The sequence below is a fragment of the Hevea brasiliensis genome, chromosome 6 (assembly GCF_030052815.1).
Source record: "Hevea brasiliensis isolate MT/VB/25A 57/8 chromosome 6, ASM3005281v1, whole genome shotgun sequence".
In the NCBI taxonomy this organism is placed as follows: domain Eukaryota; kingdom Viridiplantae; phylum Streptophyta; class Magnoliopsida; order Malpighiales; family Euphorbiaceae; genus Hevea; species Hevea brasiliensis.
The window spans coordinates 103,384,059-103,400,814 of record NC_079498.1 but is presented as its reverse complement, the minus strand read 5'-3'; the positions used below and the strand labels follow the sequence as shown (position 1 = coordinate 103,400,814).

At 35.8% G+C, this 16,756-nt stretch overlaps 2 protein-coding genes across 2 annotated transcripts; both read left to right on the top strand.

Moving 5' to 3' along the window:
- The first annotated feature begins 5,275 nt into the window (after positions 1 to 5,275).
- Positions 5,276 to 5,974, top strand: LOC110632107 (proline-rich receptor-like protein kinase PERK3). The gene is made up of 2 exons (XM_058148956.1): positions 5,276 to 5,424; positions 5,767 to 5,974. Exons 1-2 carry the CDS (start codon positions 5,305 to 5,307, stop codon positions 5,932 to 5,934), a joined length of 288 nt encoding a protein of 95 aa, XP_058004939.1. The 5' UTR covers positions 5,276 to 5,304; the 3' UTR covers positions 5,935 to 5,974.
- A 2,282-nt stretch (positions 5,975 to 8,256) lies between these two features.
- LOC110632126 (elongation factor 1-alpha-like) lies at positions 8,257 to 14,554 on the top strand. Its single transcript, XM_021780244.2, has 2 exons — positions 8,257 to 8,939; positions 13,792 to 14,554. The coding sequence occupies exons 1-2, from the start codon at positions 8,257 to 8,259 to the stop codon at positions 14,444 to 14,446; spliced, it is 1,338 nt and encodes a 445-aa protein (XP_021635936.2). The 3' UTR covers positions 14,447 to 14,554.
- The last annotated feature ends 2,202 nt before the right edge of the window (positions 14,555 to 16,756 follow it).

Genomic DNA, 16,756 nt, shown 5'->3' with positions numbered 1-16,756 from the left:
GCAAAATTAGTCAAGCAGAGTTTGCTGTTGAAGAAACTGAAGCAACAGAAGAAGAATTTCTGTTCATGGCATTAATGGAGCATGGAAAGAAAGAAAAAGCTGTATGGTTCATAGATAGTGGTTGCTCTAACCACATGACTGGGATGAAAGAGATGTTTAGAGAGCTTGATGAAACTGAAAGAAGGGTGATTCGTTTGGGAAACGACAAGCAAGTCCAAGTAGAAGGGAAAGGTATAGTTGAGGTAAAATCTATTTATGGGAAAAGTAAACTCATTTCTAATGTTCTATATGCTCTAGAGTTGGCCCACAATCTCTTGAGTGTGGGACAGCTTTTACTTAGTGGTTTTACTATTTTCTTTGATGAAACATGCTGCACTATTACTGAGAAAGCAATGGGTCATGTTTTGGCCAAAGTACATATGGCTGAAAATCGCATGTTCCCCTTAGTGTTCAGTGAACTGGAAAGTCATGCAATGGTCACTATGTCTAAGAATGCCTCTCAACTTTGGCATCTTCGATATGGTCACCTAAATACAACTGGATTGAGATTGTTGGCTCAAAAGGAGATGGTTAGTGGTCTTCCACGAATTGAAACAACCAGGGTAGTATGTGAGGGATGCATATATGGGAAGCAAAGCAAAAGGCCATTCCCAGTTGGTCAATCTTGGAGAGCAACTAAGCCGTTGGAGCTTGTACATGCCGATTTGTGTGGTCCCATGAGAACTGAGTCATTGGGTGGCAGTAAATTTTTCCTACTGTTTGTCGATGATTATAGTAGGATGAGCTGGGTGTATTTTCTCAAATTTAAATCAGAAGCCTTTGAGTATTTCGTTAAGTTCAAGGCTCTTTTGGAAAAGGTATGGAAGCAGCCAAGACTTTAAGACCGATTGTGGGAGGAGAGTTCACTTCTGAAGAATTTAATCAATACTGTGAGAAGCACGGAATTCACAAAGAGCTGACTGCACCTTACACTCCAAAGCAGAACGGAGTAGCGGAAAGGAAAAACAGAACAATTGTTGAAATGGCGAGAAGTATGCTGAAAGGTAAGGGGCTACCTAATAGATTTTGGGCAGAGGCGGTGACTACTGCCGTCTATTTGATCAATGTTTCACCAACAAAAGCTGTTCTTAACAAAACTCCTTATCAGGCGTGGTCAGGTAAAAAGCCTTAAGTTGAGCATCTTAAAATTTTTGGGTGCATTGTGTACGTAATGATTAATGCACGTGAAAGACATAAGCTAGAAGAAAAATCAATTAAGTGCATTTTTATTGGTTATTGCTCACAAACTAAGGCTTATAGGGTCTATAATCCAAAGAATCGTAAAGTGATTATAAGCGAGAACACGGTTCAATGAGGAAGATTGTTGGCAATGGGAAGACGAAGGAAAAGCTCCTGTGTTTCAGATCAACGATGGTGAGGAAATACATAGCAGGAAAACTGGAAGCATGACCACTTCAGAATCAAATTCTGCTGCAAGTCCAGTTGGATCGAACTCAGTGAGCAGGTCAAGCGTTGGCCTAAATTTGTCTAACAATGTTGCAGGTTCCTCGAATGGAGAAACAGACAATGATGATGATGATAGTGAGACATCACCTATGAAGACAAGGTCACTTAGAGAGATTTATGAGTCATGCACTTTTGCTCTTTATGTTGCCGAACCCTCCTCTTATGAAGAAGTAGCAAAAAGGCCAGAGTGGAGACTAGCAGTGGAGGAGGAAATGTCAGCAATTGAGAAAAACGAAACCTGGAGTTTGGTTGAGCTACCAAAGAATAAGAAAGCTATAGGTTTGAAATGGGTATTCAAAACCAAATATAATCCAGATGGGACTCTAATAAAGCACAAGGAAAGGCTAGTGGTGAAGGGCTACGCACAAAGGAAAGGGATAGATTTTGAAGAAACCTTCTCTCCTGTGGCAAGATATGAAACAATACAAGTAATATTATCAATAGCGGCGCATCTCAAGCTTTGTGTCTACCAGTTTGATGTCAAGTCTGCCTTTCTTAATGGAGAACTAGGTGAGGAAGTTTATGTAGTCCAGCCTGACGGGTTTGTTAATCAAGAAAGTCCAGGTAAGGTCTTTAAACTTAAGAAAGCCTTATATGGACTTAAGCAAGCCCCTAGGGCGTGGTACATGAAAATAGATACATACTTTCTACAATGTGGGTTTAAAAGAAGTGAAAATGAGCCAACAATGCATATTAAGAGCTGTGGGAAGTATGATTTTTTGTTAGTATGTTTGTATGTTGATGATATGATTTATGTGGGGACTAACAGCTCCTTAATTATGGAATTTAAAAGTCAAATTATGCAGAAGTTTGATATGACAGATCTGGGCGAGTTACACTATTTTTTGGGAATGGAAGTAAGGCAAAGTAAGGAGGGGATTTTCATAGTTCAAAAAAGGTATGCAATGGATCTTTTGAAGAAATTCAATCAGAACGGGTGCAAAGCAGTAGAGACACCCATGAATGTGAATGAGAAACTTCACTAGGAATATGGGTCTGGAGCTGCTGATGCGCAGAGATTCAGAAGCTTAGTTGGTGGTTTGATTTATCTCACGCATACAAGATCGGATATCATGTTTGCTATGAGTTTGGTATCAAGATTTATGCACAAACCAACAAAACACCATTATGGAACAACTAAGAGAGTGTTAAAGTATGTTGCAGGAACTCTAGATTTGGGGATTTGGTATTGTCAAACTAAATCTCTGAAACTGGAGGGTTATTGTGATAGTGATTGGGCGGGTTCATCAGTTGATAGAAAGAGTACAACAGGATTCTGCTTTACACTTGGGTCAGGAGTAGTCACATGGAGGTCAAAAAAGCAACCTACGGTTGCCATATCATCGTGCGAAGCAGAATATGTAGCTGGAGGAGCAGCAGCATGTGAAGCTGTGTGGATGAGAAAACTTTTGCTTGACCTTGGCATGAAGCAAGAGGGGGCAACTGAGATTTACAGTGACAGTAGCTCAGCTATAGCTATGACAAAAAATCCCGTCTTTCATGGTCGAGCTAAGCACATAGAAATAAAGCACCATTTTATAAGGGAGCTAGTAGCTAAGGAGGAAATCAGCTTGAAATTCTGCAATTCAGATGAACAGATTGCAGACATCTTCACAAAGGCGCTGCCATATTCCAAGTTTAGTTATTTAAGAAGCAAGCTTGGGATGGGAGAATTTGAATCAAGAGGGGGTGTTAGGAATGTGATTCAAATCACTAACGGCTAGTAGGAAGTGGTCTTGATGAGATTAGTAATAAATCTCATGATTGCAGGAACTGTTACTAGTTATCCTCATTTTGTGGGATTGTTATTAAGTGTCGTTCTGTTTTCTAGGAGTTCAGTTATATGAGTGTGGCTATTTATAGCTTGTTTTGTTATGTCTGTGTATGTGGGTCCTTTGATTTATTGAATAAAAAAAAATCAGTTCACTTTGTTCTTGTGTTGTGTTATTTCTTTACACCTTCTAGTTTTTTTCAAAAGTTTTTATTCTAACAGCCGCGATATTGTCACCGACTTCTGTTGTAGTAGTCCTTTCGCGTAAGTCTAGCAACTCTGAAACTTAATTGTTACTGGAGAATGAACAGGGCAGATCGCCACAATGAAACTAGAGGTATTAATTGCTTTAGCTGATAATTTATAATGAGTGCAAATAGTGCCATGGAACTTGTATTTATGCTTCTCCATGACAGAACTGAAGCTCCTTTTTTTGATTTATATGGTTCCATGAAGGAATCATTTCATTTCTTATTAGGAGTTTTTTTTTTTAAAAAAAATTTTTGATAAGCAGAGAAAAATAGGAGTTATCAAGGGGAAAAACCAGCAGGGGAGGATGCCCAGAGCCAATAGGCTCTGCCCCATACACCCATCTAACAGGGACCGGACCCTGCTGATGAAAAACCCCTTGAACAGAAAACAGTAGACAAGATCAAAGAAATAGAAAGGCTTACAGCTATATAGCAGCGATAAACTCATACAAACGATGTTTGGTGGACATATATACATATATAGGGATATATTTCTTTCTCCTCTAACTAATTGAGAAATGTTGTTAATTATTTGCTCATTGAGAACAGATCTGAATGAATCTAGCTCATCTCATGGGGAGAATCGAAGTCATGCATCTGCGTCTGAGAATTATAAAGGTATTGGGCCGAGGCCATATTCATATGGTGAACTAGCAAATGCAACTCATCATTTCTCAAACAACGTTCTACTTGGCGAGGGTGGTTTTGGTCAAGTTTATATGGGATTCCTAGATGATAAATACTGTGCTATTAAGAAACTTAAAAATCTTCCGGATGTACAGTCGGAAGAAAATTTGGAGAATGAGATTTCGGTCGTAAGCAGAGTCAGTCATAAAAATCTTGTTCAGCTGATTGGTTACTACATTGATGGAGCCAATAGATTGATTGTTTTAGAGTATTGTCCCAACAAGTCCTTGAGATCTAAATTACATGGTGAATCCTATTTCTTGCCCTCAGATATATTCAAATGCACAAATAACAAATAAATATGGCATATTAATACCTTACAAATAAGAAATGGTATAGAAAAGGGGGAGATTTTGAACTGGCAGAAAAGAATGAAGATAACCACAGGCTCTGTGAGAGGATTGGAATATCTGCATGAATACTATAAGTATATAATTGAATATGTTCACTGCTTGCTAAGCTTCATAACTCTTGAGGCTCAATCCACTTTTCTTTTTTGTTTGTGTTAATAATTTATTCTCTCCTAGAGTTTTCTATTTTCCTTATATTTCTTTCAGGTAAATCTAGAATTATACACTTAGATATCAAGTAAGATAATATTCTTCTCGATAACAAATTTGAACCAAAGGTACTTGATTTTTTAATGCAAAATTTTATTTTCAAAAAATATTGTAAAATTGTGTGGAACTCATTGGTTCGATATTAGGTTTAATTTGGTTGTCTTTTTCCATATATGTCATAATAAATTCATTAATCTATTTTAATTATTTTTTTTAGATTTCTGATTTTGGACTTGCCCTATTTTTTTTGGATGCTGCTACTCACGTCTCCAAATCAACAAATAAGGGAACCCAAGTGTAGGATACAATTTTCTTTGTATCGTTTTAGTTAATTGCATTACTATTATTGTTTTTTTTTTATTTTAATGCCATTATGATCTACTTTTAGAATAGTTAAAAAAATAAAAAAAAAAATGAAAACAGAAAAAAAGATATTAGAGCTTCTTGAGTGAATATATAAGATACTAATTTCTTAAAAAAATTAACATGAATGCTTATTGTGCTTATTAATTGTAGTTATGCAGATCCAATGACAACAAGAACTGGAAAATATTCTGATAAGTCAGATATTTATTCTTTTGGTGTTGTACTTTTAGAACTGATCACGGGAAAAAAGCCTATGGATAAAGACAATGACATTGTTAATTGGGTATGACTCTATTAACCTATAGTAGTAGTGTAATATAAACATTGTGATATTTAATTACATAATTAAAATATAATAGAAAGCCATTTAAGATACAAAAATCACCATGAAAACAAAGCTTTATTTCTCTAACCAAAAGCAAAAAAGAGGAAAAATGATAAAAACCCATTTGGTTACTTGTATTGATCAAGAACACCATTAAACGACTTAATAGTATATTTTATATGTAATTAAAGAAAATAAAACTTTAAAAGTAAAATTTCACATTTGATACATGTACATTTGAATTTCACATTTGAAATAAATATGACTTAACAATTTTTTTTCTTTATCAATATCTTCCAGGCAAACTCTCGAATTAAAAAAGCTCTGAAAGGAGAATATGAGGTTTTTGTAGATTCCAGATTGCAAACATTTGACCACGAAGAAATGTATCGAATGATTTTCTGTGCTAATGCTTGTGTAAATAGATTTCCAAAGTCTCGTCTATCTATGAAAAGGGTAAAAATTTGAATTTGATCATATATTATGTTAATAATTGGTATATATTAATGAGTTTCAATAATATTAGAATTGTTTTCAAGACTATACAGATAAAAAAAATGACACATCCCAAACTCTATTTTAACTAATTTTGTGGAAGCATAGAGAGATTACATAATTGACTTATAATCTTTTTATCTTTGTTATGCGATGTAGATACTTCTTGCTCTCGAAGGAAATTTGCCTCTAGAGAATTTATGCGATGAGAAGGACAATAAACTGCGATCGAGTACTATACATAAAGGTCCTTTTCTTATGAACTGTGATATCCTTTTTAAAATGTTAATGCATTTTCTTTATAGATAATTAATTAAATGCATTTTTATTAAATTTTGACTTAATTGATGCCCTTAATTTAATGATAAAGTGAGATTATTATAATGTTAAAAAATTTCTTATATTATCACAGACAACTATAAAATTTCTAAAATTTCAATTCAATTACTTTAATTTTCTTAGTTTATTGGATTTTGTATTGAAAATAGGACTTTTTAATTTTCTAGTTCCAGAACTATAGGTCGATTATAAATAAATGGTAAATATAATTTAAAATAAACACTAAATAAAAAAATTTGTACGAGTAATAATTAAATATTACGAAAAAAAATATGATACATATAATTTATTGTGATGTTGTGAGGGTTAAATACACCACTCTTTTTATAATCACAATCGCATGTGGACAGCAGGCAGTGGTGGTCGATATTTTTTAAGATAAATATGAAAGTAGAATTATTAATTACTATATGTAATAAAATAATAATTTTATCTAGTCAACTTTATAATTCTTTTTTTTTTACGTGTTTCATTATTTTTCTGAAATGTTTATTATTATTATTATTATTATTTTGTTTTTAATTTTTGTAGGCAATACAAAATCTAGTTATTGATTGAGAAGAAGGAATAACAAGGGTTGGGAGGGGGGGGGGGGGGGGGGGGGGGGGGTTGGGGTGGTGTTGAAGAACAACCGACTATTATTACTTTTTTATTATTTTGTTTTTACTTTATTTTAGATTTTTTCATTTCATTATTTAATCAAATTTTAATAATTTATTTAATAATATTTACTTGGTTAATGTTTGATATCTGAAATTTATAAAAGGAGAAGTGGCTACCCTTTCATGTAAATGTTAGAGATTAAAAGAAAAAAAAATTGTAATTATATTATCATAAAAGAAGTATATCTATTTGTTTGCGCAAACAGTGTATCTATTTCTACATATAAATGGAAGTACTCAGACCTTTTAATGCCCCTAACAACAAACTCGGAAGAAATCGCCAACCCAGAGGAGGTGAGGGATCTTTTTTTTCTTTTTTTAATATACTGTAAAATAAGTCCACATAGGTTGCACTTTGTTACATTCTCCTATCTATTTCCGTACAATTAATAGACAAATTAAGCAATATGAATGATTATTTCAACAACAAATATGAATTTTTTTTTTTATTTAAACTTGATTTATTATAGACTAAAAACATATAATTAATATATAATAGAACCATCTATGTGAATTCTACATATTTATATATTAAATTTATAAGTAAGAATTTCCGATACAAATATTGTTAATTCCTTTGCGTGACAAGTTAATTAGCTCCAATAGTATTGCTTTATTTCCCAATAGCTACACCAAAAGGACACACATATATATATATATGTTATGGTGTGGACCTATTGGTGTTGGTTAGATTTATCCTTTGTTTTTTACCATGTTATTTATTATTAACAAATTTTCATTTATCAAATAATTGATTTGATTCTCTTTTATTTTCAATTAGTTGAAAAAAAAGGAAAGAGCTATTCCAACCCAAGCAACTCAAAATGGAGGAATTATTAGCCCAAAGAGAAAGGTATATATATATATATATATTATTATCTTGCACATATGTGGAATATATTTTATTATTTTAAATTTTTATAATTAAAATACCTTAAATATAAATTAAAATCCATTATTAAAGATCTCTAATAAATATTTTTGAAATAATATTTTTCTTAATAGTAGTTTAAATTATAATATAAAAAATGCTCCGAAAATTAAGGGCTAGAAAGTTAGAGAGAATGAGAAGGTAAGAGAGAAAATTGTGAGGAAAAAGCAAAAATTAAAAGTACATCTAACATGAAATTTAGTTTAGACAAATCATAGTTCTAAAATAAAAGTTAGTCTTTGCTTGCTTTCGAAGCTCTCTGTCTCTGCAAGAGAGCATTCTTCAGCTAGCGCATCTCTTTTTAAGAGTCGATTTTTTTTTTTTTTTTTTTTTCAATTTAAAGCTTGTCAACCAAATTTTGTCATGAGTAAGAAGAAGGTTCACATTAACATTGTGGTCATTGGCCATGTTGACTCCGGCAAGTCAACCACCACTGGTCACTTGATCTACAACCTTGGAGGTATTCACAAGCGTGTGATTGAGAGGTTTGAAAAGGAGGCTGCAAAAATGAACAAAAGATCATTCAAGTATGCCTGGGCGCTGGACAAGGTTAAGGCTGAACGTGAACGTGGAATCACTATTGATATTGCTCTCTGGAAGTTTGAAACCACCAAATATTACTGCAATGTCATTGATGCTCCTGGACATCGTGACTTTATCAAGAATATGATCACCGGTACCTCTCAGGCTGACTGTGCTGTGCTCATTATCGACTCCACTGCTGGTGGTTTTGAAGCTGGTATTTCCAAGGATGGTCAAACCCGTGAACATGCCCTGCTTGCTTTTACTCTTGGTGTCAAGCAGATGATTTGCTGTTGCAACAAGTTGGATGCTACAACCCCAAAATACTCCAAAGCTAGGTATAAAGAAATTGTGGAGGAAGTTTCTTTCTTCCTTAAGAAGGTTGGTTACGACCCTGAGAAGATCCCATTTGTCCCCATCTCTGGTTTTGAGGGTGATAACATGATTGAGAGGTCAACCAACCTTGACTGGTACAAGGGCCCTACCCTTCTTGAGGCCCTTGACTTGATCAATGAGCCCAGGAGGCCTGTTAGAATATCAGACTGAACAAAAGAGAAACAGCAGAAATCGAGACCAACACAACAGAATAGAGGAAAAAGTTTCTAACTTGATATTTAACCTCTAAAATACACAGCAATATATAGAAAAAAACTTAGCGATGTCTGTTGTATGATTTGCTCCATATCTGCACAAACAGCAATTACTCCTACGAAATAGGCACTAACTATTGACCAAGCAATAATAAGAAAAAATAAATAAAACAAATTTAAAACAAGTTTAACTACTACAATCACCCCCTTAAACTTGTTTAACACCAATTCTATCTCTCAGCTCATTGAACCTCTACCGTGCTAACGGCTTTGTTAACAAATCAGCAACCTGTACTTCAGTCTTGACATATTCAAGCTGTATATCTCCACGTTGAACACAATCACGAATAAAATGAACTCTTGTGTCAAAATGCTTACTTCTATCGTGAAAAACCGGATTATAGGTTAGTGATATGGCTGATTTGTTGTCAACCTTCAACACTGGTTTGACTTTATCATCACCTCTCAATTCTGCAATTATCTTTTTGAGCCATATCCCTTGACAAGCTCCACATTCTTTGCTATGTACTCAGCTTCACAAGAAGATAACGCAACAATTCTTTGCTTGTGTGAGACCCATGTGATTGGGCTTTCTCCAAAGAAAAATATAATCCCTGAAGTACTCTTCCTGTCATCCGTATCTCCTGCAAGGTCACTATCACTAAAGCCTACAAGTTCTTCTTTTTCTTGATTCTTTTTGTAGACAATTCCCATTCCAATAGTGCCTCTCACATACCTCAGTATCTGTTTCACAGCACTCATATGTGTCACCGTTGGTGTGTCCATGTATCGGCTGACAACACCAACGGAGTACGCAAGATCAGGACGTGTGTTTACCAAGTACCTCAAGCTGCCGATAATTCTTCTATACTCAGTGGCATCAACAAATGGTTCACCATCTTGTTTTTTTTAGCTTACATTTCGGCTCTACTGGAACACGGCTGCTGTTGCAATTAAGCATCCCTGTTTTTTCAAGAATCTTGCTCGCATAACCTGCTTGACAAAGGGATATACAATCTGGAGTTTGTTTTACCTCAATCCCAAGATAATAACTCAGCATCCCTAAGTCACTCATCTCGAACATCCTCATCATCTCTTGTTTAAATTTTTCAATATGTTTTCCATTTGAGCCGGTGAGAATTAAGTCGTCGACATAAACTCCCACAACAGTAACGTCATCCTCTTCCTTCTTCATATAAAGAGCATGCTCAAAAGGACACCTATGAAAACCAAATGACTTTAAGCTATGATCTAACTTGGTGTTCCAGGCCCTAGGTGCTTGTTTTAAGCCGTATAATGCCTTGTGTAACCGCAAAGACTTTACGTGGATTTGTTTTGTCGACAAAACCATCTGGTTGACTCACATACACCGCCTCTTCTAATTCTCCGTTTAAGAACGCAGTCTTCACATCCAGGTGGTGAACTCTCCACTGTTTTTGAGCTGCATAAGCAAGAATAGTTCTAACAGTTTCTATTCTTGCTACAGGAGCAAAAACTTCCTTATAATCAACACCATATTTCTGCACATAGCCCTTCGCCACCAAACAGGCTTTGTGTTTGATAATCTTGCCGTTTGGATCCTTCTTCAATTTGAAGACCCATTTGAGTCCCACTGCTCTTTGGTTCTTCGGCAAATCAGAGAGTTCCCAGGTTCCATTCTTTTGAATTGAATCAATTTCAGACTCCATCACATGTCTCCAGTTTTCGTCACCAACTGCTTCTTCGTATCGTGTTGGTTCCTCCATTGATAAGAAACACAACCCGACTTCTTCATCTACTTCTCTGGTCTCATTGTAAATTTCTTGCAATGATCGAAATTTCAGTGGTGGAGTTGAACTCGAATCTGAACCTGTACCTGTAGTGTTCGAAGAAGATGACTGAATTAGAGGGTAATTAATTTCTGAATTTGGTATACCTGAAGAAGAGGATGGTGTAGATGGAGTGCGAAACGCATCCACTGCTTCGGGTATACCAGCACCCCCCAATTCTTTTACTTGTACTATAAATGTTTCAGTACAATCTAACTCCTCTTTTTGTTTGCTGTTCTACCATGGCCAGCTTGCTCCTTCTTCGAAAACTACATCTCTGCTTATGAGAACTTTCCCCTTTCTAGGATCAAACACCCTGTACGCCTTTGAACCTTCTTCGTGACCTAGCAAAACTCCCTTTAAGCTCCTGTCTTCAAGCTTCGTTTGATGAGATGACATGACCTTGATATGAACAAGACATCCAAATACACGCAGATGTTGTATATTTGGTATCTTTTCATACCAAGCTTGGTAGGGTGTCATTCCTTCAACACTCTTGGTTGGGCACCTGTTCAATAAAAACACAGAGGTTCTTACCGCCTCACCCCACAAATTTGCTGGCACATTTTTGCTTTTCATAATGCTTCACGTCATCTCCATAACGATTTGATTTCTCCTTTCTACGACTCCGTTCTGCTGTGGGGAATATGGCGCTGTCAATTGCCTTTTGATTCCTTCTTCATCACAAAATTTTTTGAATTCGGTTGAGAGAAACTCTCCCCCTCGATCTGTTCTGAAACACTTCAGTTTCTTTTCTGTTTCAATTTCAGCTGTCTTCTTAAATATCTTGAACGCTTCGAAAGCCTCATGTTTGCCTTTCAACAAGAAAACCCACATGTATCGTGAATAATCGTCAACTAGAAGCAAAAAGAATTTGTTACCTCCTGGAGTTGTTGGTGTAATTGGGCCGCAGAGATCTCCATACACCAATTCAAGTTTTTCTTTTGCTCTATACATCGCAGCATGTGGAAAGGCTTTCCGATGTTGTTTCCCCACAGTACAACCATCACAGATTTGATTTGGGAGCGAGATGTCTGGTAAACCTTGTACCATTTTTTCTTTGGACAGCTTCTTTAACGCCTGGAAATTTAAGTGACCATATCTCGCGTGCCATAGCCAACTCGGCTCTGTTATGCTTGTCATCAAGCATACTTTTTCGGCAATCTGTAGATCTGCAATAAACAATCTGTTTTGTTGTCTTCTCACCTTGATTATGAGTCTATTTGAGTTATCATAGACCCTCAAGGCTCCACATTCAATGAGTATTCGACCTCCACTTTCATCAATTTGGCCAAGGCTAATAATATTACTCTTTAATTTTGGTATATAATATACATTGGTTAGGGTCAGATGTTCACCATTTTTGCATTGAAACATAACTGACCCAAACCCTTGTATATCAATTACAGAACCATCACCAAACTTAACCTTGCCACAAATAGAATCATCAATTTCAACAAAACAATGTTTATCACTTGTCATATGATTGGTAGCTCCTGTGTCGAGGTACCAACCTGCCCCTTTCATGAGACACCCACTCGTGGCAGCAACATATGCTTCTCCTTGAACCCCATTCAATTCGACAGCATCAATCATCATCAAGGAGGGTTCTTCAAAATAAATCTGACCATAACTCTGACCATTCAGCTCACAAGTTTCAATCATCAACAGGGACTGTTCTTCATCATCTCTCTCGGTCAGATTTGCTTGCTCCTCTTTCTCCTTCGATGAGCATTCTGATGCGAAGTGTCCCATTTTTCCCCATCCATAGCATTTGATCTTTGATTTATAAATTTTCTTCCTTTGTTGTTGTGGTTCTTCCTCCTTTCTTTGATGACTGCCACTGTTCCTGCCTCGACCACGTCCTCTTCCTCGTCCGCCTCTCGAGCTGGTGGTTTCTTTTGATTTTCCTTTGTTCTTCTTAGCTTCTTCCCTCGCCTTCCACTCTGCTCTTGTAAGAAGAACTGTTTCGTCAGATCTCCCACCACAGCTAAGCAGTCTTTCTTCATGAGCTTTGAGTGAACCTATCACCTCCTCAATCGATTTGGTGGTTAGGTCACTAAACTCTTCAATGGTGGATGCAATCTGAAGAAACTTTGACGAAACTGATCTCAACAATTTCTTCACCACTTTCTCGTCCTCTACAGAATTCCCAAGGCTCCTCAATTTGTTAACAATAATTGTAAGCTTTCCTGAGAAATCATCAACATTCTCGAAATCGCTCATTCTCAAGGCTTCGAACTCCCTCCACAATGTCTGAGTTCGCACCTCTTTAACCTTGTCAGCCCCTTGGTTCATGGTTTTCAGCATGTTCCATGCCTCCTTTGCAGTCTTCTTCGCTCCCAATTGAAGCAAGGTATCTTCTCCTATACCTTGGTAAATGGCCGCCAACGCCATCTTATCTCTGCGTTTATCAACTGGGCCTGGCGACTCAACTACATCCCACACACCTTGAGCCATCATAAAGACCTCCATCTTTATAGCCCACGCCGCATAATTACTCTTTGTCAGCATGGGATATTTCAAGGTAACAGAACCTTCTTTTTCGGGAAACAAGCCTCCTTCAACTGTAGAGGAATTTCCTTCATTAGAGGCTTCTTCGCTGTCTTTTTGCTCTCGTTCTTTCTGCTCTCTCTCTCTCAATATTCTAGCTCTCTCTATCTCCAGATGAGACATTGTGTAGGCCTTGATCTTAAGGCTTTGATACCAATTGTTAGAATATCAGACTGAACAAAAGAGAAACAGCAGAAATCGAGACCAACACAACAGAATAGAGGAAAAAGTTTCTAACTTGATATTTAACCTCTAAAATACACAGCAATATATAGAAAAAAACTTAGCAGTAATCTGTTGTAACAGATTTGCTCCATATCTGCACAAACAGCAATTACTCCTACAAAATAGGCACTAACTATTGACCAAGCAATAATAAGAAAAAATAAATAAAACAAATTTAAAACAAGTTTAACTACTACAAGGCCCTCACACAAGCCCCTCCGTCTTCCACTTCTGGATGTATACAAGATTGGTGGCATTGGAACTGTTCCTGTTGGACGTTTTGAGACTGGTGTCTTGAAACTTGGCATGATTGTTACCTTTGGTCCCTCTGGACTTACCACTGAAGTTAAATCTACTGAAATGCACCATGAAGCTCTCCAGAAGGCCCTTCCAGGTGACTCTGTTGGGTTCAATGTTACGAATGTTGCTGTCAAGGACTTGAAACGTGGTTATGTTGCTTCTAACTCCAAGCATGATCCTGCCAAGGAGGCCGCCAATTTCACATCTCAGGTCATCATCATGAGCCACCCTGGCCAGATTAAAAATGGATATGCCCCAGTCCTTCATTGCCACACCTCCAATATAGCTGTTAAGTTTTCTGAGATTCTGACCAGGATGGATAGGAGTTCTGGTCAGGAGCTCCAGAAGGAGCCTAAGTTCCTGAAGGCAGGTGATGCTGGGGATGTAAAGATGATTCCCACCAAGCCCATGGTTGTGGAGACCTTTTATGAGTATCCTCCTCTTGGTCGTTTTGCCGTAAGGGACATGCGCCAGACTGTGGCTGTTGGCGTCATCAAGAGTGTAAAGAAGAAGGATCCAAGTGCTAAAAATGTCACCAAGTCCGCAAAGCAATGAGAAAGTGAAGCGTCTGCTGCGTGAAGTTACAGTTCTTAGTTTAGTTATGTTTTTTATTTATGTATTGTTGCTGTTATTTTGAGAAACAGATTCAGTTTCTTATCCCTGCAGTTTTGTGTCCCTCCTTGCCTTGTGTCCCCGGTAATTATATTAATTGTGTCCCTGGATATAATGGAATTATGGCGTTTTTGGGATTTGATAGCAATGACATTTTAAAAAATGGTTTTAAAAGTATTAATATAAAAGAATATCAAATTTTAGAATGGTGTGTGCTTCGTGATGCTGCTTGAGTACCCATTTGATCCCGGTGTTCCAAAGTCTCCTTGGCCAGGGTGATTTTAGTCAAGTTTACAAGGGAATAATTCCAAAATCCAAAGGATACAGCCGTTGCAATTAATACGCTTACACATCATTCTGATATGTCGAAAATAAAAAAATAAATTAAAAAAAAAAAAGAACATCATTAGGATTCGGAGGAAGAGAAAATGGGGCGCAACTTCAATTTCTCCATTAGTTTATAATTTCTTTTATTTATAAAAAAGTCGTATATATGTATATATCATTTTAAGTTATATTATACATTATTTATTAATAATTTATACATTATTTATTAATAATTTTTATCATTTTAAATTGTCACTCGAGATTTTCAATAACTAAGATAATGTAATGTAAAAATTCTAATAAATAAATATATAATTAATTACTCGGAGTCTCCTCCTAAGCATAAATAAATAGTGACTGATAAAAAAAATATTTAATACAATTAATTATGTAATTTTTAATTATGATCCGAACACAATACTTATGCTTTGCACATGATTATCATTAAAGTTCTATATTTTATTTATATTTTTTTAACATGTTATTTATAATTTTGTTATTAAATTTATATATGTTATACTTATTTTAGTTTTGTTCTGTATTAGAGAGATAGTTCTTTAATATATTTTTAATTAGAATGAATCATCTTATATTGTATTCTTAATTATCGTTTTATTATATTAACATAATTAATTAAATGTATATTTATATTTTTATTAATTATATTAACTTAAATATGTGTAAAATAAATATTTATTTAGTTTTTCAAAATATTTAATTAAAAAAATGAAATATAAGATTTAAAAATTTATTATATTCATAAAAATTATTTGACAACTTCATATATTAATTAGTATTTCTGCAAGTAATTTCATGCTTTGTGATGCAGATAGTTGAAGTGCTAAAAGATGGAACGGAGTAACATATGGACTAGAAATGACAGTATATCTGAGCAAACCTTAGACTCTGATATTGAAACTGAATTATCCGAGCTTTTATTGTTATTTTTTTTTTAAAAAAAGCTCTTGTGAGCTTCTATTTATTTTTAGTGTCAATTTTTTAAACTAATTAATATGTAGTGCCGCAATAATAATAATAATAATAATAATAATAATAATAATAATGGCACACTTTAAGTATTTACGAAATTTATACATTTTTTAAAAGAGATTTTATAGTTGTTCAAATTTATACTTATGAAGAACTGGCAAACAAGGGCAGTGGAAACCGAGGTAATGGTAATGGAGCTGTGCCTGTGCAAGTAAATATAGGTGGTGGAAATGGTATTAACAGGCAAGTGAATGGGTGTGATAAGGATGGAGGAGGTGGCGGTGCTATGGATGATGGGTCGCGCTACATAGTTGGACTTCATGGTAATATTGGTCAAATGGTCAACAACCTGAACATGGGCCAAATGGGCAACATGGACATGGGCCAAATGGGTGACATTTCTGTTGTTCAAAATCTACCGGCGGCTGCTGCTTCTGCTGTGAACCGCGGTGGCGGCCCCAATGGGTACTTTCAAGGAGCCGGGCCAGTTCGCATACCCGGCAATCCATACCACCAGCACTAGCAAGCTTTAATGAACCAACAGAGGGCAATGGGAAATGAGAGGTTTCAGATTCAGCCCAGGATGTATGCCAGGCCCCCACCACTAGTCAATTACATGCCTCCATACCCATATTCGTACGCGGCACCACAATCAAGTTCTGAAGGGTATTTAAACTTCTTCAGCGATGAGAACACCTCAGGCTGCAATGTGATGTGAAAAGCTTCTTTCTGCATGGAACTCGATGCTGTTGAGGGTTACTTTGCTTTAGCTTTGCTGTGGTTCGGTTATAGTTGAAGGGAGAACACTAGAGGTTTGGTGCTATAATATACAAGGAAATGGGGATTTATTCCAAGTTTTAAATATTTTCACTTTTGATTTAATACTTTCATTCAATTAATAAGAGACTTTTTTAAAATCAAACCAGTCAATTAGAA

What these genes read in the sequence shown, in the direction of transcription:
- LOC110632126 (XM_021780244.2), top strand. Translation starts at nt 8,257, where the DNA reads ATGAGTAAGAAGAAGGTTCACATTAACATTGTGGTCATTGGCCATGTT. An exon ending in TTGATCAATGAGCCCAGGAG is followed by an intron (nt 8,940 to 13,791) that starts GCCTGTTAGAAT and finishes AACTACTACAAG; the next exon opens with GCCCTCACACAAGCCCCTCC.
- LOC110632107 (XM_058148956.1), top strand. Translation starts at nt 5,305, where the DNA reads ATGACAACAAGAACTGGAAAATATTCTGATAAGTCAGATATTTATTCT. An exon ending in ACAATGACATTGTTAATTGG is followed by an intron (nt 5,425 to 5,766) that starts GTATGACTCTAT and finishes AATATCTTCCAG; the next exon opens with GCAAACTCTCGAATTAAAAA.